This window comes from Pantherophis guttatus, chromosome 2 (assembly GCF_059756535.1).
Source record: "Pantherophis guttatus breed Tessera chromosome 2, ASM5975653v1, whole genome shotgun sequence".
Taxonomy (NCBI): domain Eukaryota; kingdom Metazoa; phylum Chordata; class Lepidosauria; order Squamata; family Colubridae; genus Pantherophis; species Pantherophis guttatus.
Genome location: NC_142064.1, coordinates 270482685 through 270510512, shown reverse-complemented (window position 1 = coordinate 270510512; position 27828 = coordinate 270482685). Strand labels below are relative to the sequence as shown.

General features: G+C 43.3%; 4 protein-coding genes across 4 annotated transcripts; 3 read left to right on the top strand and 1 right to left on the bottom strand.

Moving 5' to 3' along the window:
* The first annotated feature begins 192 nt into the window (after positions 1-192).
* On the top strand, positions 193-8737 carry LOC132711685 (uncharacterized). The gene has a single exon (XM_087884437.1). It carries the CDS (start codon positions 452-454, stop codon positions 1418-1420), a length of 969 nt encoding a protein of 322 aa, XP_087740563.1. The 5' UTR covers positions 193-451; the 3' UTR covers positions 1421-8737.
* A 1156-nt stretch (positions 8738-9893) lies between these two features.
* LOC117674785 (uncharacterized) lies at positions 9894-16657 on the top strand. Its single transcript, XM_034432986.2, has 2 exons — positions 9894-10171; positions 13634-16657. Exon 2 carries the CDS (start codon positions 13803-13805, stop codon positions 15327-15329), a length of 1527 nt encoding a protein of 508 aa, XP_034288877.1. The 5' UTR covers positions 9894-10171; positions 13634-13802; the 3' UTR covers positions 15330-16657.
* A 6093-nt stretch (positions 16658-22750) lies between these two features.
* Positions 22751-26278, bottom strand: LOC148115877 (uncharacterized). Its single transcript, XM_087884455.1, has one exon. The coding sequence runs from the start codon at positions 26276-26278 to the stop codon at positions 25475-25477; it is 804 nt and encodes a 267-aa protein (XP_087740581.1). The 3' UTR covers positions 22751-25474.
* On the top strand, positions 22913-25092 carry LOC117674786 (uncharacterized). Its single transcript, XM_060691235.2, has one exon. The coding sequence runs from the start codon at positions 22913-22915 to the stop codon at positions 24614-24616; it is 1704 nt and encodes a 567-aa protein (XP_060547218.1). The 3' UTR covers positions 24617-25092.
* Positions 26279-27828: the final 1550 nt, after the last annotated feature.

Below are 27828 nucleotides of genomic sequence, written 5' to 3'. Positions count from 1 at the left end.
CAGCGAGAGGAATATGGGGAGACGCGCCCCAGCCGGTGTCTCAGGGTGGAAAAGGCGGCAACAGGGACTCTTGTCAGCCATCCCTCTCATCATGCTAAGAAAAGGGAAGGGGAAGTCAGTTCAACAGGGAGGATCCAACCATGGCTTTGATCCTGAAGGGAGGGAATAGAGGCTTTGGGGGCCCCTCCAGGATTCATATAGGGGGTCTTCCAGCTATTCTTTGGGCTGTTTGGAGAGCTGAAGAAAATAAATATTTCTCTCTCCTTCACTTCTTTTATCTTCATCCTGCAGGAAAACCGTTGGAGGAAGTTCTGCTTGCAGGATCCAATCTGGGTCAGTCACCGGGACCAGAGGTTTCGTCTTCTGAGCTTTCGTACTCGTGCTGGAGCCCATCCTCCTGCCCATCTTCCAACCTTTTTGGCCAAACTTCTACTTGTTCGAGTTTCCTTTGATGGAAAGCCCTGGAAGTGAGCAGCCCCTGGAAACTATGCAGAGGGGGGAACACTTTGGCCAAAGGTCCCCTCAGAGGAATCTAGGGAGACACTCCAAATGTTCTGAATGCGGGAAATCCTTTGCTTACTGGTCCCTCCTTTTGATCCACCGGATGCTGCATAAGGGGAATGGATCCCACCTGTGTTTTCTATGTGGAAACTCCTTTCCTGGAATGTGGAGCTTTGCCAAACATCTCCGGAGCCACCCTGGACTGAAGCCTTACAAATGCGGAGAGTGTGGGGAACGTTTTGCTAAAGGCTCGGACCTTGGAGCTCATCAGCGAATCCACCAGAAAAAGAGATCTCAGGAATCCAGGAAGAGCTGGGGAAGATTTCCTGAGAGACGGCGTCTTTCTAGGCCTCAGAACAGCCAGGCTGAAGAGAAGCCCTGCAAGTGTGTGCAATGTGGGCTGTGCTTTCTTCAAAACTCAGAGCTGCTTAAACATCAGCAAATCCACACCAGAGGGAAACCCTATCAATGTCTGGAGTGTGGGAAATCTTTCCATTATAAACAATTATTTAGAAAACATGAGAAAATTCACACAAGGCAGAGACCTTATAAATGCTTTGTGTGTGGAAAATGTTTCACTCGGAGTTCATCTCTTTGGAAACATAATAAAACACACACAAAGGAGAAAAGAAAAATGTGCCTAGAATGTGGGAAAACTTTTTCCAGCAAATCATGCCTGCTGAAACATCAGAGAATTCACACTGGGGAAAAACCCTATCAGTGCCCAGAATGTGGGAGATGTTTTAGCCAGAAGTCAAACCTAATTCAACATCAGAGATGTCACACTGGGGAGAGACCCTATCAATGCTCAGAATGTGAGAAAAGTTTTGTGGTTTCTTCTGATCTTCGGAGCCACCAAAGGACGCACAGGGGAGAAAACCTATATAAATGTAAGGACTGTGATAAATGTTTTTTTTAAATGTCAAATCTTTCTGAACATCAGAGTATCCATACAGGGGTGAAGCCCTATATGTGCATTGAATGTGGAAGATTTTTCCGTACAATACAAAACCTCAGAAGTCATGAGAATGTTCACAGGAGGGAAAAAAGGTTCAAATGTTTAGAATGTGGGAAAGAATTTGGTCGTTCATCAACCCTTAGAGTTCACTGCAAAACTCATACGGGTGAGAAATGCTACAAATGCTCAGTGTGTGAGAAATCTTTCACCCAGAAAGGTACACTTCGGAAGCATCAGGGAATCCACTTAGAGAAGAAATATAAATGTCCGGAGTGTGAAAAAACTTTTCATTGCAAATATTATCTTAGAAAACATGAGAGGCTTCACAAAGGAGAGAAGCCTTTCCAGTGTGTGCAGAAAAATGAAAAGTGCCCAAAATGCGGGAGATGTTTTGCCAGAAAGTCATACCTAATTCAACATCAGAGAATTCACACTGGGGAAAAACCCTATCAGTGCCCAGAATGTGGGAAATTTTTTGGCTCCAAGTCAAACCTAGGTCAACATCAGAGACGTCACACCGGAGAAAGACCCCATCAGTGCCCAGAATGTGGGAGATCTTTCGGCTACAAGTCACACCTGATTCGACATCAGAGACTTCACACTGGAGACACACCCTATCAATGCCCACAATGTGAGAAACGATTTGTGGAGTCTGCTGGACTTCGGAGACATCAGAAGAAGCACACAGGAAAGTCGCCCTATAAATGTGGGAAGTGAGGGAAAAGTTTTTTCACAGCAACACTGCTTCAGGTTCATCAGAGAATCCACTTAGAGAAGCAATATAAATGTCTGGAGAATGAGAAATCTTTTCATTGCAAATATTATCTTAGAAAACATGAGATGCTTCACACAGAAGAGAAGCGTGTGTAGAACAATCAAAAGTGCCGAGAATGTGGGAGGTGTTTTAGCTCAAAGTCAACCCTAGTTCAACATCAGAGAGTTCACACCGGAGAAAGACCCTATCAGTGCCCAGAATGTGAGAAAAGATTTATGGATTCTTCTGAACTTTGGACACATCAAGAGAGGCACACAGGAGGGTGGCCCTGTAAATGTGGGGAGTGTGAGAAAAGTTTTCTCACAGTAACACTGTGTCAAACCCTGAAGCCCCAGGATCTTTGAGATACTGCTTCGAGTTCTCCACACAGTGGAGAAGCCATACAAATGTGTGGAGTTGGGAAAGGTTTTTCCCAAAAATACAACCTTGGAAAGCCTCAAAAGGTCCATATGCGAGTGAAGCCATAGAGATGCACATAGTGTGGTAATGTTTTCCTCAAAACCAAGACATCAAAAAAATCACATGGGAAAAGTCCTAATAGACCCTGATGGTAGAACAGTTTTTCATAGTTGTTTAAGCCTTAGAAGTCATATGATCGTGGGAGAGCATTTTCTTGTCAATCATCCCTTAAAAATCACACTCTAATCCATATAGGAAAGATGCAGTTTAAATGTTTGAAATGTGAGGTATGGTTTGGCTGGAAAAATACTCTTTCAGCATCAGTGAATTTTTACTGGAGAAAAACTTCTATCAGGGCTTAGAATGTGGCAAAGATTTTTATCTTCAGATGCACATGAAAAATCCACACATGAGAAAAACCTTACAGGTGTATAACATGAGAATACTTTTCCCTTGCCAATTGGAAGATCTTGCTTCCTGGAGTTTGTCCGTTAAAATTGCTTCCTTGGAAATTTTCTTTGCCATGTTAAACGTGGTTAGGGTTAGGTTTTAATTCTAAGACGTGAATATGGAAATCTGATATGAGTTTGAAACTCTAATATTTAATGTGAAATTGTCTGGAACCGTATAAGGACTCCTGCTTTGGGCAGGGAAGGTAGGACTAGAAGACTACAGCTCTTATTCTGTGGTAGCTCCCTTCTATTTTTTATTTTATTATTTTTTATTATTTATTTTTGTCAAGCATGTATTAAATAACATATATAGGTGTAAACATGATTTGAATACATGATATGAATATGAATAAAAGGGAACATTAGGACAGGGACGGAAGGCACACTGGTGTGGTTATGTGCACCCCTTACAGACCTCTTAGGAATGGGGTGAGGTCAAAAGTAGACAGTCTAATGTTAAAGCTATGGGGGTTTGGGGATGAAACCACACAGTCAGGTAGTGCATTCCAGGTGTTGACCACTCTGTTGCTGAAGTCATATTTTCTGCAATTGAGTTTGGAGTGGTTTATTCTAAGTTTGTATCTATTGTGTGCTCATGTATGGTTGTGGTTGGAGCTGAAGTAGTCATTGACAGGTAGGACATTGTAGCAGATAATTTTATGAACTACGCTTAGGTCATACCGAAGGCGGCATAGTTCAAAGTTGTCCAAGCCCAAAATTTCAAGTCTGATGGCATAAGGATTATGTTGCGAGCAAAGGAGTGGAGGACTCTTCTCGTGAAATACCTCTGGACACGTTCAATTGTATTAATGTCCGATATGCAGTGTGGGTTCCAGACAGATGAGCTGTATTCGAGAATTGGTCTAGCAAATGTTTTGTATGCTCTGGTTAGTAGTGTAATATTACCGGACAAACAGCTACGCAAGATTAGATTAACAACTCTTTAATGCCTTTCCGGCGATGTTGTTACAGTGGGCTTTGGCACTTAGATCATTAGAGATGAGTACTCCAAGGTCCTCGACAAAGTGAGGCTCGTCTACAAGGTCATGTCCACTCAGTTTGTATTTTGTGTTCTGATTCTTTTTGCCAATGTGTAAGACATTTGTTGGTTGAGATTTGAAGTTGCCAATTGTTTGACCATTCTGACATAAAGTCAAGGTCTTTTTGAAGGATCGCAACATTGTCGGTGGTGTTAAATAGTTTTACATTATCAGCGAAGAGAATGCAGTTGTTTATAATATGATCACAAAGATCATCTATGTAAAGTATAAAGATTGTTGGTCCTAGAATGCTGCCTTGGGGAACACCGCTATTAACAGGTGCAGGATTTGATAGGGCGCTCCCTATTTTGACCACTTGTCTGTTTGACAGGAACACAGCTATCCAATTATCTGGGGTCCAGAAATGCCCTAGGATTTTAGTTTTAGAAGTAGTTTGTTGTGTACCACTGAATCAAAGGCTTTACAGAAGTCTATGTAAATTGTGTCTGTTGCTTTGCCCTGATCGAGTTGTGTAGTCCATATGTTTTTGCAGTGTCGAAGTGTAGATTACAGGATTTTTTTTCTGAAACCAAATTGTTTATTGGAGGGTAGGTTGTTTGTTTCTAGCCCTATGATTCTAAGAATTTAAAAAGAAAAAGGGAAAGGTTTCTGCTAAGGTTTCTGCTGAAACCTTGTGGTAAGTTTAAAAGATCTTTTGGAAGAAATCAATAATGGAATTTTTAGTGCATTGGCTGGTTTTCAATTCAATAACTAATAAACAAAGAAATTGACCAAAATAGGAAAACGGAAGACAAAATAGAATTGATGGGGAAAAGTGATTTAAAAGAAATAATACAAAAATAAGACATTTGGGTATTGTTACAAAGAATACAAATTTTCTGTTAAAATAATTGTGATAAGGCATGGAATTATATCGAAAAGGATGTGTTCAGATGGGGAAAAAAATACAATTGTCATTGATTATAGAAGTTCTATGATTAAAAGAAACTATATTAGTAGACTGATTTTTCTGTTTTAAACAATACCTATTCGGACAATGGGTGCGCCACATAACCAGTGACAGGAAGATATATCTACGTTTCTTTGGCAGGAGTCCCTTGGACTGCAAGGCAATCAAACTGGTCAGTCCTAGAGGAGATCAACCCTGACTGCTCTTTAGAAGGCCAGATCCTGAAGATGAAACTCAAATACTTTGGCCACCTAATGAGAAGGAAGGTCTCACTGGAGAAGAGCCTAATGCTGGGAAAGATTGAGGGCAAAAGAAGAATGGGGCGACAGAGAACGAGGTGGCTGGATGGAGTCACTGAAGCAGTCGGCATGAGCTTAAATGGACTCCAGAGGATGATAGAGGACAGGAAGGCCTGGAGGAACGTTGTCCATGGGGTCGCAATGGGTGGGACAAAACATCGCAACTAACAACAACAACAAATATGGCAGGAGAAAAACCAAGAGTTTAATTTAAAACTGTTCAAGATCAAAGAGAAAGAGGATAATTAGGGTTGCCTAATTACATTAAAAATTGTACTTTGCAGCCTGTTTGCTGCTTTGGATGAAAGAGTGAGTGTTGCTGAGAAATAAGAGGATTTTAAAATGGGAAGGGTATGCTGTCAGCGTTCCAGGAAAAAAAACCCACTCTGAAGCAAGCATTTTTCAAAGTTCTATTTACTAGAATAGGTAAACTGGCACATCTGGGTAAACCCCGTATCTGAGACGTCCGGGTTTTCCCTCAGTAAATCAAAATCCCCAAAACCATCCCCTCACTCCTCAGTCGATCACATGCTCCAATCACTGTCCCATCTCGAGACATCACTCTGACCACTCCTTCTCCAGATGCGGAATAGAATAGAATAGAATAGAATAGAATAGAATAGAATAGAATAGAAGAATGGAATGGAATGGAATGGAATGGAATGGAATGGAATGGAATGGAATGGAATGGAATGGAATGGAATAGAATAGAATAGAATAGAATAGAATAGAATAGAATAGAATAGAATAGAATAGAATAGAATAGAATAGAATAGAATTCTTTATTGGCCAAGTGTGATTGGACACACAAGGAATTTGTCTTGGTGCATACGCTCTCAGCGTACATAAAAGAAAAGATACATTCATCAAGAATCATAAGGTACAATACTTAATGATAGTCATAGGGTACAAATAAGCAATCAGCAAACAATATCAACATAAATCATAGGGATACAAGCAACAACATTGCAGTCATCCACTCATAAGTGGAAGGAGACGGGTGGTGGGGACGATGAGAAGATTAACAGTAGTAGGATCGGCCTGATCTTGACCGACAGGAAGAATGCTATTATGTCTAAAGACAACCCCTCTACTAAATCCCCCCTCCTACTTTCCCAAGCATGAGGTGGCGGCAGCATGGAAGCTTCCGGCTTAATATGGCTTCCAAAGCTGACATATGCTTTTTTATGGTTCAGTTTCGACGATGCAAACATAGGAAGGGCCCAAAAACGACTTTGTGGGTCTCGGCACAAGAAGCGTTTTATGGAAAAGAAAGACTAGACCACAATAAATGGATACAGTGTAATATCCTGATGTCTTACACTTTTTGTCTCATTTCTTTGAACCGCTTTTCCCCAACAATTTGTCAATACGGGTAGTCGACTCAAAAAACAGTTCATTTAGTGACCGTTCGAAGTTACAATGGCACTGAAAAAAGTGACTTATGACCATTTCTCAGCATCCCCATGGTCACGTGATCAAAATTCAGATCCTTGGCCACTGACTCACAGTTCTGACGGTTGCAGTGTTCCAGAGTCAACTGATCCCCTTTTGCGACCTTTTCACAAGCAAAGTCAAGGGAGAAGCCAGATTCATTTAAAAACCATGTGTCCAGCTATACAACTGCAGTGATTCACTTAACAACTATGGGAAGAAAGGTCGTAAAATGGGGAAAATTCACTTAAGTGTTTCACTTAACAGACATTTTGGGCTCAATGGTGGTTGTAAGTAGATGACTACATATAGATGATAAATTGACAGTTCTTAAAACAGAAACATGGAGAATACAAGGTGAAGTTAAAAGAATGTGGAGATGTTTTGTTGAAAAGTCACACCTAATTCGACATCAGAGACTTTACACTGGAGACAGACCCTATCAATGCCCAGAATGTGAGAAAAGATTTGTGGAGTCTGCTCAACGTCGGAGACCCATGAAGGGACACACAGGAGAGAGGTCCTATAAATGTGAGGAGTGTAGGAAATGTTTTATCATGGCAACACAGCTACGCGTTCATCAGGGAATGCACACGGGGACGAAGCTCAATAAATGTAAGTGTGGGAAAAGATTTACTCGAAAACAAAACCTTAGAAATCATCAAAAGGTCCAAACAGGAATGAAGCCATAGAGATGCATAGAGTGCGATAAAGTTTTGCTCAAAAATGACACATCAGAGAAATCACATGGGAAAACGCCCACTATGCCCTCATGGTGGAACAGTTTTGCATAGTGGATCAACCCTTGAAAATCATATAAAATGTTGTAAATGTTGTTAAATTTTAGAAAAACAAAGTACAAGAAAACCAAGGAGGAAAAAGTGAAGAAGGGGGAGGGAGGGAAAAGCAAAATTGGAGAATGTAGACAAAAAGGGGAAAAAGCTAAAGAGAAAAAGTAACTTCCAACTTTCTTCACTACAGGTAAAATCCTAAGTATCAATAACTCTTTGGATTAGAATAAACCATAACAAACTACATTTATCATTATAAACATGTAGACACATAAAAACTCAAGGTTTAAATTTCATTTCTTTTAATTACAAGCAAATCCAAGAGTGGTTTCCAAGTAGAAGGAAATCTAGACAAAGTTTTCTTTAACCAAGCACTCAACTTCCCCATCCATTCTTCCATTCTGGGTATATGTGAGTCCTTTCATCTCTGTGTGAAGAGAGCTTTGCAGCTGTTGTCATATATAAAATAAAGTTCCACAGTTTCTTCACTCTATCAAATCTTGAAGAAAAGCTTCTGGTTCAACTGGAAATTCAAGGAGGTCTGCTCAGGCTCCTACGGTAAAGGATCTCATGGAAATTGTCTTCTCTTTTCGGTGCACCTAAATGATAGGAGAGGCCCATCTTTCTCTCCCACCATCTCTCCCCCCTCCCCAAAGTTCTGGTCTCCCATTCAGAAAAGAAGAGCTGACTTGAGGCTTGGATAGCATGTTTTTTTATGATACAATAAAAGTTAATGAAGACTTAAAAAACAGTGTTCGAAGTGCATTATGGAAGGGATGCAAAAATGCCTTTGTGAGTCTTGGCACAGAACATGGACAATAAAATTGAAGTTCAGAGATCAACTGCAGAGAGATTGAGTGTTTCATAATTTTCATATGCAGAGCTAAGAGAAAGATTTAAAACAGGCAAAATGACATTTGGAATAGAACCACAGACTGTCAGAGAAACTGAAACTAAACTATGTGCAGATGATGGGCATGTCATTTACTTCCTATCTATCATAATCTCGGTGGTGTTCTTCAAAATTAATGTTCAAAAACTGTCACGCTCTTCCTATCCTCCTTGTTTTGTCCAACTTTGTTTTCCGTAGAATGTCACAGTGAATATCATGGCTACCATCATTCTGATCTTCAGATTCTGTCAATCTAGCCTATATCAATAAAGTAAGAATTCTAGAACTCTTCTGGGTTTTCTTTCCTGATTCAGCCTCTCTTGAACAGCTGATATCCGTCTTGATCCTGATATTTTTCTTTCCAAAACAGGCAAGGCAAAGTCACATTAAATTTAGGTCCTACCCCTGGGGGTTTCTTTGCAACCGTCCAAGCGTTTCAAACCATTTAATTCATGAACTTCTTTAAACATTCTAGATTGGGCTGAAGTTCATCTTTGGGGTTTTGTACATTTTGTATCACGATACAAAAAAAGATGTTGAGCCTAAAAAGGGTGCAGGGAAGAACAGGAAAGATAAGTAGGGGACTGGAGGCTACAGCATAAGAGGAAAGGTCGCAACAACTGGTTATGTCTCGTTGTAGGAAGAGAAGGAGCAGGAGTGAAAGGATGGCAGATTTCCAATATTTGGGAACCTGTTGCAAAGATCAGGGGGACAACCTACTTTCCAAAGCACCTGAAGGCTGAACAAGAAGCAATGGCTGGAAACTAATCAAGGGGAGATGCAGCCTAGAACTAAACTAAAAGAGATTTCTTGGGATGTTCTTTCCTGATGCTCTGAGGGGCACAATAAAGGAAAATTGCAAATTATTTGCTACAAGTGGCGAATAGCCATTTAGCTTATTTAGAAAATTGTAGCTTATTTGCTACAAGTGGCGAAGAGCCATTCCGTGCAATCTCTGGCGTCACGTGGCTCCATCCACTTGCTCTTTCCACCTGCCAGTTCTCCAGTTCAGCTCAAACGCACGTGGGAAGAGGAGCCCCCGAGTGGGGACGGAGCTGCTCGGGAAGGGCTCAAAGGCAAGGAAGGCAGGGAATTAAACTCTCGCCCTTTGCACCTAAGTGGGAGGAGGAGGGGGGTTTCCAGGGCTGCCTCTGCTGCAGGGAGACCGGCCGGCCAGCAATGAATGGAGGGCTTGGCTGAAAGGCAATCCTAGTTTAATGTCGGTCTGTGTCCCTGTGGGGAAGCCACGTCCCACATCCATCATCTTTGGCCTCGGCAGACGCTCCCTATCTCATCCCTCCTCCCCCCCTCTTTCTACTGCGCAGAAGCGGCGCTTCCCAGGCTCTGAAACTGCAGAGGAGAGGAAAGAGGGGATAGAACGTCTCCCCCCCTCTCAGAGAGGAAACAGGGCCGGAAAAGGAGAAGCCTCCGAGAGGCCGCTCTGGGAAGCTCTTCTCGTTGTCCCTCCCCCCACGTCTGCAGGAGCTGAATTTCGGGGAGTTTTGTTGCCCTTTTTCCCCCACTTGCGGCGTTTTGGGCGGAGCAGCCAGCAGGGCAGCAGCAGGAGGCAGCGGCAAGCCGTTCGCGCCGGCTAAGAGGCAGAGGCTTCCCCTGGAGCAGCCAGGAGAAGAAGTCACCGTTGGGGGGAGCTGAGCTGAGCCCCCCCAGGAGGACCGGAGGAGAGCGCAGCTCCTCACCCATAGAGCAGCTGCGGTCAACGGTAAGGTCCTCCTCCCTTGGAAGAAGTTACGTCCACCTTCCCCGACACGAATTTTTATATCTATCTATCTATCTATCTATCTATCTATCTCTATCTATCTATCTATCTATCTATCTATCTATCTATCTATCTATCTATCTATCTATCTATCTATCTATCTATCTATATACACATACATACATACATACATACATACATATTTATATGCCGCCCTTCTCCGTAGTCTCAGGGCAGCATACAAAGTGTTAAGCAATAGCCTTCATACTTTTGTATATTTTATACAAAGTCAGCTTATTTCCCCCACAAACCAGGTCCTCAATTTATTTTATTTTTATTTATTTTATTTTATTTTGAATTTGTATACCGCCCTTCTCCCTGAGGACTCAGGGCGGTGAACAGCCAAGTAAAAACATCAAGTACAAATATTAAAATACAGTTAATATATATATATATATAAATTTGGCCCCATTAATTAAAAACAATAAACAAAACACTTAAAAACACTTAAAAAAATTAGGCCAGCCCGGCTTGCTGGAAAAGGAAGGTTTTAAGGGCACGGCGGAAGGCACTGAGGTCTTGGATTCTCCTTATCTCCTTACCCACCTTAGAAACGATGGAAGGCTGAGTCGACCTTGAAGCCTGGTGAGATTTGAACTCGCAGTAATTGCAGGCAGCTGGATGTTAAATGCTGCCTTAATAGGAGGCATTAGCCTCCTACGCCACTCAGGCTCCTATGGGCTGCCCACCTCTACTCTGGGCAGCGTCCAGTATGGCTGGCATGACTGGAGTTGCCCGGAGCGCGTTATTGATGTTGGCCCTGATCAATAATCCCCAATTTAAAAATGGGAAGTATCCAGCCCGGATTCAGACTTTTATTCTTCAGACCAATCTTCATAAGTCAATTTTTCTCTTATTCCTTTATTTTCTTGGCCCCACTCGCCTTCCATGCCACCATTCTTCTGGGGGTAGAATAGGTAAAACAGCCAATTCCACCTCCTCCTTTGAGGTCTCCTCTGCTGTTCCAAGGAGGTTCTTCTTTAATCCAGTTTAATAGGTAGTAAACAAATATTCAAAATATCTCATCCAGACAGATCACACTTTCCTTTCGCTTCCACGCTCTGCAGTGGCTGCCCCAGCTTTGTAGCGACTCAACAATGGTGGTTGTTGTTATTATTATTATTATTAGTTAATCTTTAGTGAGATTCACAGCCTTTGAGGCTGGTTAATAGCTCAGCAGCTCGAGTCCTAACCAAGGACCTAGGAACTGTTAAGGTATCGTCGGAGGATGTAAGCTGTTCCGAGTAAGGTGGTTTTTTGTAGAGTCCAAATGTTCAAGTCTGGTAAATTTAGAATTTCTAAATAGCAGGGTAGCCCTTTGGGTATTGCTCCAAGGGCTCCAATTACAATCAGGACAACACACAATTTCTTTTTCCACATTCGCTCAACTTCAGTTTGCAAGTCCCAGTACTTTGTGATTTTTTTCTTGCTGCTTATCTTCAATCTGTGCATCACCAGGTATTGCAATGTCAATGAACCATACTTTTTTCTTTTCAACTACTGTTATGTTGTTGTTGTTGTTGTTGTTAGTTCAATTTATATTATTATTATTATTATTATTATTATTATTATTATTATTATTATTATTATTATTATTAGTTCAATTTATATGCCGCCTTTCTCCGGACTCAGGGCGGCTTACAATGTATTTAAAAAAAAAAAAACATTATAAAAACATTTAAAAATTAAAACATTAAAACCCATTCAAACCATTCATGGCCAGATCTCACAAGAGCGAGATCAATGGCCCCAGTCCTGCCGGAAAAGCCAGGTCTTCACCGCTTTTCGGAAGGCCAATAGGGTGGGGGGTGGTCCGGACCTCAGGAGGTAACTGGTTCCAGAGACCTGGGGCAGCCACAGAGAAGGCCCTCCCCCGCGGGTCCGCCAGCCGGCATTGTTTAGCTGACGGGACCTGGAAGAAACCAACTCTGTGGGATCTTACCGGTCGCTGGGAGCTATGTGGTAGAAGGCGGTCTCGAAGATACCCTGGCCCTGAGTCATGTAGGGCTTTAAAGGTAATAACCAACCGTCTGTTTAAGGAGCTTCTCTGGCTCTTATCAGGGAATTTGCAGGTTCCCTGAAATCCACAGAGTGTGCTCCCCTTGCTCGTTGTCCCTACAAGACAACTCAGGTCCAAAAGGAGCACCTAACAGCTAGGATATCAAGGATCCCTTAATCACATGATCTGTTTTTAACAAACCCATAATGGCTTTTAATTATAACGTTGTCTCTAGATGTATGCAGATCTTTTTATTATCTTTTCCGGGGTCTTCCCAGGTATTTATTTTTTATTTTTTAATTTGATTTATATGCCGCCCTTCTCCGGAGACTCAGGGCGGCTTACAATGCGTATTGATGTTGGGCTGATTGGTTTGTAGTTTCCCTGGTCTCTTTTTTTTCCCCCTTTCTTGAAAATGGGAACCACGATCTGCTTTTTTCAGATTCATTGTTGTGTCATTGGTCTCCACGTGGAGGAGAAGAAAGGGGTAGTAGTACTCCATGGGTTTGATGATTTCTTTTGAAACTTTGATTTTTGCTTCAGGGAGATAACATTCCTGCCTAGATTGACTAGCTGCTCTGCAGACTATAGTTTCTGTTCCTCTAAGAATTGAATCGCCTGTCACGGAAACTTGCCTTTTTTGCCTAGGAAATTGTGGGATATTTTCATCTTGTTGCAGAGATGCTGGGTTTTGCCTCTTTTTTAGAAACTATTGAAGACTGCTCTTTTGTGGGTGACTGCGTATTCCCTTCCAGGGGGAGAACATGAAAATGATTGTTCGGTTCCAGAGGGGCTTCATTGGAGTGGAGTAGGATACATAGAATGGGTTTTGCTCTCTGTTGTTGTTTTCTTCTAAAACAGACAGGCTTCCATCCGTTTTCCTCTTTAGGTTCATATACGTATAGGGTCAATATTTTTAAATGGAAGCTGTTTCTTCCCTATTTTGTTCAAACTGCATTGCTGGCCCCAATCAATGTATTTGCATCTTCCCTAAACTATAAAGCAAACAATAGGAAGCCAGTCTAGGAGGGAGACATATTCAATCTGTGCTGGCCCAAAGAACAGTGTCCATGAACAGCTACATAGGTTGAACTCTGTACATAATTAGATCTACCTGGCACATACAAATCCTATGGGGGATCGTTGCAGTTTGTCGTGCATACTGTAGCATCATTGTGCCCCCTTCTGAGCAAAAGGAAAAGGCAGGGATCATCCCCAGATCAGGCAGGCAAATGGGGAGGAACAGGATTCCAGCATTGCTTTGATTCTACGGAGATGGAATAGAGGCTTTGGGGGCCCCTCTAGGGTTCATAGAGAGGGTCTTCCAGCTATTCTTTAGGCTATTTGGAGAGCTGAAGAAAATAAATCTTCCTCTCTCCTTCACTTCTTTTATCTTCATCCTGCAGGTGCCACCAGGAAAACCTTTGGAGGAAGTTCTGCTTGCAGGATCGAATCTGGGTCAGTCACGGGGACCAGAGGTTTCGTCTTCTGAGCTTTTGGACTCGTGCTGGAGCCCATCCTCCTGCCCATCTTCCAACCTTTTGGCCAAAGTTTTGCTTGTTAGAGTTTCCTTGGATGGAAAGCCGTGGAAGTGAGCAGCCCCTGGAAACTATGAAGAGGGGGAAACACTTTGGCCAAAGGTCCCCTCAGAGGAATCAAGGGAAACTCTCCAAATGCTCTGAGTGTGGGAAATCCTTTGCTCACCAGTCCCTCCTTTTGATCCACCGGAAGCTGCATACAGGGAATGGATCCCACCTGTGTTTTCTATGTGGGAAATCCTTTTCTGGAATGTGGAGCTTTGCCAAACATCTCCGGAGCCACCCTGGACTGAAGCCTTACAAATGCGGAGAGTGTGGGGAGCGTTTTGCTAAAGGTTCGGACCTTGGAGCCCATCAGCGAATCCACCAGGGAAAGAGATCTCAGGAATCCTGGAAGCGCTGGGGAAGATTTCCTGAGAGACGGCGTCTTTTTAGGCCTCAGAACAGCCCGACTGAAGAGAAGCCCTGCAAGTGTGTGCAATGTGGGCTGTGCTTTTCTCAAACCTCACAGCTGCTTAAACATCAGCAAATCCACACCAGAGGGAAACCTTATCAATGTCTAGAGTGTGGGAAATCTTTCCGTTATAAACAATGTTTTAGAAAACATGGGAAAATTCACAAAGGACAGAGCCCTTATAAATGCTTTGAGTGTGGAAAATGTTTCACTCGGAGTTCAACTCTTTGCCAACATAATAAAACACACATAAAGGAAGAAAGCAAAACGTGCCTAGAATGTGGGAAATGTTTTTCTAGGAAATCATACCTACTGCAACATCAGAGAGTTCACACCGGAGAAAGACCCTTTCAGTGCCCAGAATGTGGAAAATATTTTTCCCAAAAGGCACACCTAATTCCACATCAGAGACTTCACACTGGGGATAGACCTTATCAATGTCCAGTATGTGAGAAACGATTTGTGGTTTCTTCTGAACTTCGGAGACATCAGAAGAAGCACACAGGAGAGTTGCCCTATAAATGTGGGGAATGTGAAAAAAGATTTCTCACGGCAACACTGGTTCAGGCTCATCAGAGAATCCACACGGGGGAAAGACCCTATCAGTGCCCAGAATGCGGGAGATGTTTTGGCCAGAAGTCAAACCTATTTCGACATCAGAGACGACACACTGGAGAAAAACCCCATGAATGTCCAGAATGTGAGAAAAGATTTGTCGATTCTTCTGAACTTCAGAGACACCAAAGGATACACAGGGGAGAAAAACTATATAAATGTAAGGATTGTGATAAATATTTTTCTGTTAAGGAAACTCTTTTTCAACATCAAAGTATCCATACAGGGGTGAAGCCCTATATGTGCATCGAGTGTGGAAGATTTTTCCGTACAATACAAAGCCTCAGAAGTCATGAGAATGTTCACAGAGGGGGGGAAAAGTTAAAATGTTTAGACTGTGGGAAAACATTTGCTTCTTCATCATCCCTTAGAGTTCACTGCCAAACCCATACGGGTGAGAAACTCCACAAATGCTCAGTGTGTGAGAAATCTTTTACCCGGAAAGATACACTTGTGTTGCATCAGAGAAGACACTTAGAGAAGCAATATAAATGACCGGAATGTGAGAAAACTTTTCCTTGCAAATCTTATCTTAGAAAATATGAGAGGCTTCACAAAGGAGAGAAGCCTTAAAAGCAAGTGCGTGTGCAGAAAAATGAAATCTGCCTAGAATGTGGGAGGTGTTTTGCCAGAAAGTCACACCTAATTCAACATCAGAGACTTCACACCGGAGAAAGACCCTGTCAGCGCCCAGAATGTGGGACATGTTTTGGCTACAAGTCACACCTAATTCGACATCAGAAACTTCACACTGTAGACAGAACCTATGAATGCTCACAACATGAGAAAAGATTTGGAGAGTCTGCTCAACTTCGGAGACCCCAGAAGGGGCACACAGGGAAGAGGCTCTATAAATGTGGGGAGTGTGGGAAAGGTTTTACCTGAAAACGAAACCTTATAATTCATCAAAAGATCCATAGAGGAATGAAGCCATAGAGATGCAGAGTGCGATAAAGTTTTGCTCAAAAGCGACACATTAGAGAAATCACATGGGAAAACGCCCACTATGCTCTCATGGTGGAACAGTTTTCCATAGTGGATCAACCCCTGAAAATCATAAAAAGTTTACAAACTTTGTTAAATTTTAGGAAAACAAAGTACAAGAAAACCAAGGAGAACTGAAAAAAAAAAGCAAGGGGGAGGGAGGGAAAAGCAAAATTGGAGTGTGCAGACAAAAGGGGGGGAAAGCTAAACAGAAAAATAATTTCCAGCTTTCTTCACTACAGGTAAAATCCTAAGTATCAATAACTCTTTGAATTAGAATAAACCATAACCAGTACGTTTAACGTTATAAATATGTACAAACATAAAAACCCAAGGTTTAAACTTCATTTCTTTCAATTACAAGCAAATCCAAGAGTGGTTTCCCAGTAGAAGGAAAACTAGACAGTAGACTTTTAAAAAAACATATTTGCAGTGCCTTATGGAAGGGATACAAAACGTCTTTATGAGTCTGCACAGAACACAGAGAATAAAGGTGAAGTTGAGAGATCAACTGCAGAGCGATTATTTCATAATTTTCATATGCAGAGCTGAGAGATTTAAAATGGGCAAAATGACATTTGGAATTGAACCACAGACTGTCAGAGAAACTGAAACTAAACTATGTGCCGATGATGGACATGTCATTTACTTCCTATCTATCATAATCTTGGTGGTGTTCTTCAAAATTAATGTTCAAAAACTGTCACGCTCTTCCTATCCTCCTTGTTTTGTCCAACTTTCTCTTCCGTAGAATGTCACAGTGAATATCATGGCTACCATCATTCTGATCTTCAGATTCTGTCAATCTAGCCTATATCAATAAAGTAAGAATTCTAGAACTCTTCTGGGTTTTCTTTCCTGATTCAGCCCCTCTTGAAGGGCTGATATCCATCTTGACTCCAATATCATTTTTCTTTCCAAAACAGGCAAGGCAAAGTCACATAAAATTTAGGTCCTACCCCTGGGGGTTTCTTTGCAATCGTCCAAACGTTTCAAACCATTTAATTCATGAACTTCTTTAAACATTCTAGATTGGGCTGAAGTTCATCTTTGGGGTTTTGTGTATTTTGTATCAAGATGGAAAAAAGATGTTGAGCCTAGAAAGGGTGCAGGGAAGAACAGGAAAGATAAGTAGGGGACTGGAGGCTACAGCATAAGAGGAAAGGTCGCAACAACTGGTTATGTCTCGTAGGAAGAGAAGGAGCAGGAGTGAAAGGATGGCAGATTTCCAATATTTGGGAACCTGTTGCAAAGATCAGGGGGACAACCTACTTTCCAAAGCACCTGAAGGCTGAACAAGAAGCAATGGCTGGAAACTAATCAAGGGGAGATGCAGCCTAGAACTAAGGAGAATTTCCTAACAGAACTATTGATCGCTGCAACGGCTTCCCTCTAAAAGGTGTGAGTGCTCCATCACTGGAGAGTTTTAAGAAGAGACCAGGCAGTCACTTCTCTGGAATGATAGGATCGCTTGGTTGGGCTAGAAGACCTTCAAGCTCCCTTCCAACTCTCTTATTCTGTAAACTTGCCCAACCAAGGGCCCCGAAACTGTAATCGGTCCCGGGAGAGAAGATAAAGGAGGGGATAGAGCGTCTCCCTCACTCTCCCAAGGCGGAAGCCGGTCCGGAAAAGGCGGGGAGAAGCCTCCGTGGGGCCTCTCTAGGAATCTCCTGTCGTTCTTCCTCCCTCTCTGTGGTTTCCCCACTTGCGGCTGGGCGAATTCTTGGCTGTCCGGCAAGGCTGCTCCTCGGCCCCGCTCCGGGCAGGTGGGGCTCCCGCTCTCCCTGGGGCTGCCCGGAGGAAGGTCGCCCCGCTGAGTGCCCGCTGAGCCAGGGGTGCCAGGAGGGTCCCGGGTGGAGGCGGGGCTGGACGGGGAGCCTCTGGGCAAAGGGGGCGGGGGGAGAGGAAGCCCCGCCCCACGGAGGGCAAAGGGCGGGGCTTCTCTTTCCAGGGTCTCAGGGGGGATTATGGGATCCATGCAGGAAATAGCCGCCTCCTCCCTTCAATCGGGGGTGGAGGGTTTTCTTTATTGGGGGGGAAAAAGGTTAAATGGCTTGAATTGAGCTCATTTCCTCCCAAGGGAGAAAAGATCCACTTTCTTTCCCTGTCACCTAAATGGAGAAGAATTGATGTTCTTTGCTTTTATGTTAGTATTTCAATTACTTACTTTTCTTTCTACAAAGGTGAGTAGGAAAAAAAATCCATTATTTGCCTAGTTTTGCTCTGAAGGAGGCTGTGATGTGGGAGCCCCTCTTTGGTGGATTTTATTTATCAGAATAGGGCAGGAAGGGACCTTGGAGGTCTTCTAGTCCAGCCCTCTGCTCAAGCAGGAGACCCTCTGCCATTTCCTTTCTTTGCCTAAAAGCCTCCAGTGTAGGAGCAGCCACAACTTCTGCAGACCAGTTGCTGCACTCATTAACTCTCCTCTCTGTGAGGAAGTTTCTCCTGAATTCCAGGTTGCTTCTCGCCTTTGTTTCCATCCATTTCTTGTCCTGCCTTCTGGTGCTTTGGAGAATAGCTTGACCTCCTTTTCTGAAGCACAGCTGAGAGTCGGGGGAAGCAAGTAAAGTGCACAGAAAACTAATGCCTTGTTAGGGCTGGAAAAAAAAGCTTGAAAAAGCTACATTCAAAGTATCAGACACAACCATATTTTCAGCCTCCTTTTGGGGTGGGGGAGTGCATCTTATACTCTGAAAAATACGGTACTTAAAAGAAAAGAGGAATATATAAATAGGAATGTTGTGGCAGCCCTTCAAATACTGGAATAGCTATCATGTCACCCCCAATCCTTCTTTTCTCTAGACCAGCCATTCTCGTCAAAGAACGAAATAAGATTGGTTTGGCATGATCTGTTTTTTACCAACCCATAATGGCTTTTAATTACAACTTTGTTTCTAGATGTTTGCAGATCTGTGTTTTTATTATCTTTTCCAGGATCTTTCCAGGTATTGATGTTGGGCTCATTGGCTTATAATTTTCTGGATTTCTCTTTTTTTTTCCCCCTTTCTTGAAAATGGGAACCACGATCCGCTCTTTTCAGATTCAGTCCTAACTAGGCGCTAGTGAGTGAAGTGGTCTCCATGCTTTTCCTGCTTATCTCATTGCTGCTCCCTCTCAGCTGTGCTTTAGAAACTGTTTTTTATCCCCAAGTAGGGGATAAAAAGCGCGTGCACGGGCTCAAAACCAGCAAACTAATGTGCTGAATTTGACCAGACTAAGGACGCTAGCCAAATGAATACCTGGTAGACAGATTTCCCCCACCCTCTATATTCCTCCCCAAAAACTAAGCTGTGTCTTATACTCCAGTGCGTCTTATACTCCGAAAAATACGGTACCTTTATTTAGCCAAATTGGTTTTCCAGCTTCGTCTTGTCCCTGAGCAAAGCCCACTCTTTACACAATTTGCTCACATCTTTTTCCTAAATCTCCTAGGAGGGTTCCTGTCACTACTCTCGAGTTACAGCTTCCCATGTTCCCTCTCAGATGTGGGGTTCACTTTGGCTTAGCTGGGCCACAGCCGTCAATTTTCAGACAAAAAAAAAAAGTCTGGGAGAACTCGACCATCGGGAAGGAGATATAGTGCCAGCCGCACAAACAGGCTGAAGAACAGTTTTAATCTGTGGGCTGTCAGACTCCTGAATGAGAAATAACTACGTAGTATGATGGACTGCAGGGCCGGCGCAATGTGTAACATGTTCACACTGGTGCAATAGGACTGGGTGTTTTGTTAGCATGATTTATTGGGTTAGGGATTTTCTGTCTTCACTGTGAGTTGTATTGTGTTGTGGGGGGTGCACTGCGGGAGCTCAACCAATCTCATTGCACATATGTTGTGCACTGACAATAAAGATTTGAATTGAATTGGTTCCCTCACAGAGTACGGGCACCTCCTTTCCAAGGAACACAGACTATCAGTTTTCGGACCAAAAAGAAAAAGCGATCCGGGAGGACCTGCTGCCCCCTACGCAGACAAGTACGGGCACCTCCTAAAACACAATGTCAACTTGCAAAGCTTTCAAGTTGCCATGAGCAGGAGGGAGGGAGAACTGATAGAGCTGATTGATTTCCCTAACTGAAGCTACATTCCATACATTCTTCCTGACCGCAATCAGAAGGAGGGTGTTGGATTTCACAGCCAGCCAAAGTGGTTAATTGGAGAATGTGATTTATGACATGGCCAGAGAGGAGGGGAGAGACAGGGTCATAGGGGAACGTAAATCTACGTGGGATTAGTTCTAACTGCATCCGAAGATTGCCGAAATGGTGCTCCTAATAAATGATTGTATTTCTTTTGAAGTTCAGCTCATGGCTCATGAATTAATTAGGGCATCTTTCGGAAACTTCACACACAGCCTATCAGTTTTCAGACCCTTGGGGGTCTGGGAGGATCTGCTTTTCCTAAGCAGACGAGTACCTGCACCTCCTAACACGGGGCTTTCTTTGCTCAGTGACTTCCCAGCTGGTTCAACACTCTCATTCACTTTTCCATTCCATTTCACACCGTCTCTCCCTTTTCCAGTGGTGAAATGTAAGATTTGTTACTACTGGTTCTGTGGGTGTGGCTTGGTGGGGGGGGGGGGTTAATGTGACTGGGTGAGCGTGACCAACTTTTTTTTTTTTTTAACTTTTAAAAGCAATTTTTCTACAACCTCTTCGGCTGAAGAGGTTGTAAACAAATGCTTTTAAAAGGCTCTGACGATCCCAGCTGAGCCGCACGATTTTAGAAAAAAATCCTTTTAAAAGTAAAAAAAAAAAAAAGCCTCTGATGATTGCGCGGCTCAGCTGGGCATGGGAGGGGGGCAAGGATTTTTGCTACCAGTTCTCCGAATCACCCGCTGCCATCGCTACCGGATCGAGTGATCTGGTCCGAATCGGAAGCATTTCACCCCTGCCCTTTTCCCTACAGGTGCTGTTCTCTGGCAAATCCTCCATGCTCTCCAGACTCTGTTAGTCTTTCTGCGGTTAGGAAAGGCACAGAGGGAGCGAGATCCAGCTGTGATTGGGAGATGGGTCCTCTCCCTCACACACATGCATTTCCCATGCTTTTCTGGGCTTTAAAGTTAAAATTTAGAGGTACTCACCTTCTTTCCAAGCAGCCTTTGAGCTCAAAACCCCTTTAAAACCTTTGTTCTAAATGGCCAAGGTCCAGGAAAACTCACCCACAGACTCAGTGGGTCTGCTACCGACAAGGGAGCTTACCTGGGCCAGGTCCATTGGTCAGGTTAGATTGGAGTCCCATCTTTGGGTGCCAAATTGTTGGAAGAAATGCCCGTCTGGGTTCAGTTCCAAGTGGGAAGAAAGACACTGGAAACATGGAGGCTGTTTGGAAAGATGGTTTAATAGTGGACAGGACCACCTGGTTTGAGGCCCTGGGCAATTGAGCACATGGAAGAGAGAGAGAGAGAGAGAGAGAGATTTATACCCTCTCTTGGGCCCTGCCTTGGACCTTCCTGTTTCTGTGTAAGGGCAGGTATTCTGATTGGTTGTCAGACTCCCCATGGGGCCATGCAGGGGTAACTTTCTAAGTTGTCGAGTCCTAAACTTGGTTGAATCTTGCTGGGTGATGATGTAATGAAGAGGGTTGTGTTCTGAAAGGGTTTTTGGGCAATTCCTATTATGGCTTAATGGCTTTGTCCTGGACATTGAGTGAGGGTTAATCCTATTATGTCCTGAGGGTGAAGGTCTTTTGTTTTGTAGATAGACTGGCCCAGTCTTTTGTCTTGTACATAGGTTGGCACCAGTCTTTCTGGGGCTATTAACAAAGGTGGGAGCTGCTTTCCAAGAGCATGTTTCTCCTTTTCTCATCCAGGGAGGTATAATATTCTACCTTTTTAATATTTCCTAGAACAGTGATGGCTAACCTTTTTGCCGTTGCGTGCCAAAAGCGGGGGGAGTGCGTGGAGGTCGCCCATGTATGTGCCCACACCCATAATTCAATGCACCCCATGCATGCCCGTGTGACCCCCCCCCCAAGTCCCCCTGCTTTTAGCACGCAATGACATGATGGGCATAGTAGGCCCGTTTTTCACCCTCCCCAGGCTCCAGATGCTTTCTAGGAGCCTGGGGAGGGCAAAAACAGCCTTCCCCACCCCCAGGAGGCCCTCTGGAGGCTGGAAACAGCCCATTTCCCAACTTCCGGTGGGACCAGAAGGCCCCAAAATCACCTGGCCAGCGCATGCATGTGTACTGGAGCTGAGCTATGGCAACACTCACGTGCCCACAGATATGGCTTCATGTGCCACGTGTAGCACCCGTGCCATAGGTTCGCCATCACGATCCTAGAATATTTCATTCTTCTAGGAGAAGGGTGGGTGCTCTCTTTTTACACTTCCATCGGTCTTTCTCTTTAGGTTCATATATAGGGACAGGTTTTTAATGGAACCTATTTCTTCCCTATTGTGTTCAAACTGTATTGCTGGTCCCAATCAATGGATTTGCATCTTCCCTAATCTATAAAGCAACACTAGGAGGCCATTCCAGGAGGAAGACATATTCAATCTGTGCTGGCCCAAAGAACAGCGTCCATAAACAGCTACATCGGTTGTACTCTGTACACAATTAGCTATACCTGGCACATGTAAATCCTATGGTGTGCTCTTTGCAGTTTGTCTCATATCATGTACTATCACCGCCCCCCCCCACCCGAGCAAAAGGAAAAGGCAGGGATCGTCCCCACTTCAGGCAGGCAAATGGGCAGCAACGGGGACTCTGTCAGCCATCCCTCTCATCATGCTAAGAAAAGGGAAGGGAAGGTTAGCTCAACAGGGAGGATCCCAGCATGGCTTTGATCCTGAAGGGAGGGAAAAGAGGCTTTGGGAGCCCCTCCAGGGTTCATATAGGGGGTCTTCCAGCTATTCTTTGGGCTGTTTGGAGAGCTGAAGAAAATAAATCTTCCTCTCTCCTTCTCTTCTTTTATCTTCATCCTGCAGGTGCCACCAAGAAACCCTTTGGACAAAGTTCTGCTTGCAGGATCCAATCTGGGTCAGTCACTGGACCAGAGGTTTCATCTTCTGAGCTTTCGTACTCGTGCTGGAGCCCATCCTCCTGCCCATCTTCCAACCTTTTGGCCAAAGTTCTGCTTGTTCGAGTTTCCCATGATGGAAAGCCCTGGAAGTGAGCTGCCCCTGGAAACTATGCAGAGGGGGGAACACTTTGACCAAAGGTCCCCTCAGAGGAATCAGGGGAAACTCTCCAGATGCTCCGAGTGCAGGAAATACTTTACTTACCAGTCCCTCCTTTTGATCCACCGGATGCTGCATAAGGGGAATGGATCCCACCTGTGTTTTCTATGTGGGAACTCCTTTCCTGGAATGTGGAGCTTTGCCAAACATCTCCGGAGCCACCCTGGACTGAGGCCTTACAAATGCGGAGAGTGTGGGGAGCGTTTTGCTAAAGGCTCGGACCTTGGAGCCCATCAGCGAATCCACCAGGGAAAGAGATCTCAGGAATCCAGGAAGAGCTGGGGAAGATTTCCTGAGAGATGGCGTCTTTCTAGGCCTCAGAACAGCCAGGCTGAAGAGAAGCCCTGCAAGTGTGTGCAATGTGGGCTGTGCTTTTCTCAAACCTCGCAGCTGCTTAAACATCAGCAAATCCACACCAGAGCGAAACCTTATCAATGTCTGGAGTGTGGGAAATCTTTCCATTATAAACAATGTTTTAGAAAACATGAGAAAATTCACACAGGGCAGAGTCCTTATAAATGCTTCGTGTGTGGAAAGTGTTTCACTCGGAGTTCATATCTTTGCCAACATAATAAAACACACACAAAGGAAGAAAGCAAAACGTGCCTAGAATGTGGGAAATCTTTTTCCAGGAAATCATGCCTGCTGAAACATCAGAGAATTCACACTGGGGAAAGACCCCATGAATGCCCAGAATGTGGGAGATGTTTTGGTGAAAAGTCAAACCTAATTCGACATCAGAGACTTCACATTGGGGACAGACCCTATCAATGCCCAGAATGTGAGAAACGATTTGTGAATTCTTCTGAACTTTGGATCCACCAAAGGACGCACAGGGGAGAAAAACTATATAAATGTAAGGATTGTGATAAATGTTTTTCTCAAAAGGCAAATCTTTTTCAACATCAGACTGTCCATACAGGGGTGAAGCCATATATGTGTATTGAATGTGGAAGATTTTTCCGTACAATACAAATCCTCAGAAATCATGAGAATGTTCACAGAGGGGAAAAAAAGTTCAAATGTTTAGAATGTGGGAAAGCATTTGCTCGTTCATCATCCCTTAGAATTCACTGCCAAACCCATACAGGTGAGAAATGCCATAAATGCTCAGTGTGTGAGAAATCTTTCTCCCGGAAAGATACACTTTTGATGCATCAGAGAAGCCACTTAGAGAAGTTATATAAATGTCCAGAGTGTGAGAAAACTTTTCCTTGCAAATATTATCTTAGTAAACATTCTAAGAGGATTCACAGAGGGAAGCTTTACAAGCCTGTGCAGAAAAATGAAATGTGCCCAGAATGTGGGAGGTGTTTTGCCAAAAAGTCACAACTAATTCAACATCAGGGATTTCACACTGGAGAAAGACCCCATCAATGCCCAGAATGTGGAAGATGTTTTGGCTACAAGTCACACCTAAGTCGACATCAGACACTTCACACTGGAGACTCACCCTATCAATGCCCACAATGTGAGAAACGATTTGTGGAGTCTGCTGGACTTCGGAAACATCAGAAGAGGCACACAGGAGAGAGGCCTATAAATGTGGGGAGTGTGGGAAATGTTTTTCCTGAAAATAACACCTTGGAAAGCATCAAAAGGTCCATTCAAGAATGAAGCCATAGAGATGCATAGAGTATGGGAATATTTTGTTCAAAAAGGAGACATCAGAAAACTCACATGGAAAATGCCCTAATAGGCCCTGATGGGAGAACAGTTTTTCATAGTTGTTCAACTGTTAGAAGTTATATAAGAGTTCATCAAAGGGGGGAGGGGGGATTAGAAACTCTCAGATCATGGGAGAGCATTTTCTTATCAATCGTCCCTCAAAAATCACACTCTAATCCATATTGGAAAGATGCAGTTTAAATCTTTGAAGTGTGATGTATGGTTTGCCTGGAAAAATACTCTTTCAGCAGTGAGAATTGCATTTGCACAATAATGGAAGGATGAGGGTACTCCTACAGAGGAGAAGATAATTAAAAATATATTAGATTGTGTAGAGATGGATAGATTTAGGCTAAAAATAAAGGATAAGGAAGAATCAGAATATTTCTCAACATGGGATGCGTTCTATCACTGGCTAGATAACAGAATTAGAAAAGAGAAGATTAAAGATTACCACTAGGTACAAGTAAATAATGTAAGATTATGATTATATATAAGCAAACAATATACCATCAATATTATTATTATTATTATGATAGTATACACAGCAAACGAAGTGACCATGCTGGATTTCGTATCCCAAATCACTAGTCGAACACTTCCCAAGCATTTAGGACTGCATGATGTATCTGCGGATTATGCAAGCAGATCCCAGTAAGGTGGCCTTCTGCAGCTGACCAATAGTGATCTTGTCAGCGCCAATTGTTTTTAAGTGCTTGCCTAGATCCTTAGGCACAGCACCCAGTGTGCCAAGTACCACTGGAACCACCTTCACTGGTTTATGCCAGAATCTCTGCAGTTCGATTCTCAAGTCCTGGTGACTTTTTCAAGTTGTTTCTCGTCGATTCTGCTGTCACCAGGTATGGCAATGTCGACGATCCACACTTTTTTCTTCTCCACAATCATGATATCAGGGGTATTGTGTTCCAAAACTTTGTCAGGCTGTATTCGGAAGTCCCACAGTAGTTTTGCATGCTCATTTTCAACCACTTTTTCAGGCTTATGATCCCACCAGTTCTTTGCTACAGGCAGATGGTAGTTGTGACACAAGTTCAAGTGGACCATCTGAGCGACTGTGTTGTGACGTTGTTTGTAGTCAGTCTGAGCTATTGTCTTGCAACTGCTCAGTATGCAATCAGTGGTTTCATCCGCTTCTTTGCAGAGTCTGCATTTGGGGTCATCAGCAGATTTTTCTATTCTGGCTTTGATTACATTCGTTCTGATGGCTTGTTCCTGGGCTGCAAGAATCAGGCCTTCTGTTTCTTTTTTCAGTGTTCCGTTGGTCAGCCATAACCAGGTCTTTTCCTTATCTACTTTTCCTTGGATCTTCTCAAGGAACTGTCCATGCAGTGCTTTGTTACACCACCTGTCAGCCCGAGTTTGCATCGCTGTTTTCCTATATTGAGTCTTGGTTTGCTGCACTTTGAGCAGCTTCCTCTTGTTGGCCTCCATCAGAGCTGGTTCAACATTGTCTTTCACATAATCTGCCAGAGCATGCTTCTCTTCTTCGACTGTCTGCTTCACTTGCAGAAGTCCTCTGCCGCCTGCTTTCCTGGGCAAATATAGCCTGTCGACATCACTACGTGGGTGCAGCGCATAGTGTATGGTCATCAGTTTTCTTGTTTTCCTATCCAGGCTGTCCAGCTCTGCCTGTGTCCAGTTTACGATCCCAGCAGTATATCTGATGACAGATATGGCCCAGGTATTTATAGCCTTGATGGTGTTACCGCCATTTGGTTTGCTTTTTAGAAGTTTCCTGATCCTTTGTATGTATTCTTTGCTGACCACATTTTTCACTTGCCCGTGCTTGATGTTGTCCAGCTGCAGTATGCCCAGGTATTTGTAGGCTTCGGGTTGGTGGCACTTGATGGTTTGTCCATTGGGCATTTCAATTCCATTACTTTCTACGATCTTCCCTTTCTTCAATGCCACTGTGGCGCATTTGTTCAGGCCGAACTCCATGCTGATGTCAGTGCTGAAAATTCAAACTGTATTGGTCAGTGACTGGATTTCAATTTCTGATTTTCCATATAGCTTCAGGTCATCCATGTACAGCAAGTGAGAGATTTTCTGTGAATTTTTAGCAGTTTGATAACCCAGATTAGTTTTCTGTAGAATTGTTGACAGAGGCGATGATGACCAGCAGAGGTGACAAAGAATCACCTTGGAAAATCCCTCTTTTGATGTTGATCAGTCCATAACTTTCACTTCCAATAAACAGTTCTGTTTTCCAGTGCTTCATCGCATTTGCAATGAAAGTACCAATGCACTTGCATATTTCGAAGACATCCAGGCACTTGATGATCCAGCTGTGCAGTAGTGAATCAAATGCTTTCTTGTAGTCAATCCAAGTTGTATGCAGATTTGTTTTTCGGCTTTTGCAGTTCTCTAAAATCGTTTTGTTGATCAGAAGCTGATCTTTCTCTGCTTCCTCGCTTGTTTCCTTTCTGCTCTACTGACAAGATGTTATTTGCTTCTAGGTAGTCCTGAATCCTGTCAGCTATAATGCCAGTCAGCAGCTTGAACATGGTTGGCAGATACGTTATTAGCCTGTAATTTGCAGGTTTTGCCCCTTTTGCTGGACCCTTCTGTATTATTATTATTATTATTATTATTATTATTATTATTATTATTATTATTATTATTATTATTATTGGTTAATCTTTAGTGAGATTCACAGCCTTTGAGGCTGGTTAATAGCTCAGCAGCTCGAGTCCTAACCAAGGACCTAGGAACTGTTAAGGTATCGTCGGAGGATGTAAGCTGTTCCGAGTAAGGTGGTTTTTTTGAGAGTCAAAATGTTCAAGTCCGGCAAATTTAGAATTTCTAAATAGCGGGGTAGCCCTTTGGGTATTGCTCCAAGGGCTCCAATTACAATCGGGACAACACACGATTTCTTTTTCCCCAGTCGCTCAACTTCAATTTGCAAGTCCCGGTACTTTGTGATTTTTTCTTGCTGCTTATCTTCAATCCGTGCATCACCAGGTATTGCAATGTCAATGAACCATACTTTTTTCTTTTCAACTATTGTTATGTCAGGTGTGTTATGGACCAAGTGCCTGAAGTCTAAAGTCCCACAAGATCTTGAGTTTCCCATTCTCTAAAACTTTCTCAACCTGATGTTTCCAGTGGTTTTTGCTGTACTCAAATCCAAACTTCTG

Bases quoted from the DNA above. Each gene is read 5' to 3' on its own strand.
- LOC132711685 (XM_087884437.1), top strand. From the start codon at position 452: ATGGAAAGCCCTGGAAGTGAGCAGCCCCTGGAAACTATGCAGAGGGGG.
- LOC117674786 (XM_060691235.2), top strand. From the start codon at position 22,913: ATGATGGAAAGCCCTGGAAGTGAGCTGCCCCTGGAAACTATGCAGAGG.
- LOC148115877 (XM_087884455.1), bottom strand. From the start codon at position 26,278: ATGACCATACACTATGCGCTGCACCCACGTAGTGATGTCGACAGGCTA.
- LOC117674785 (XM_034432986.2), top strand. From the start codon at position 13,803: ATGGAAAGCCGTGGAAGTGAGCAGCCCCTGGAAACTATGAAGAGGGGG.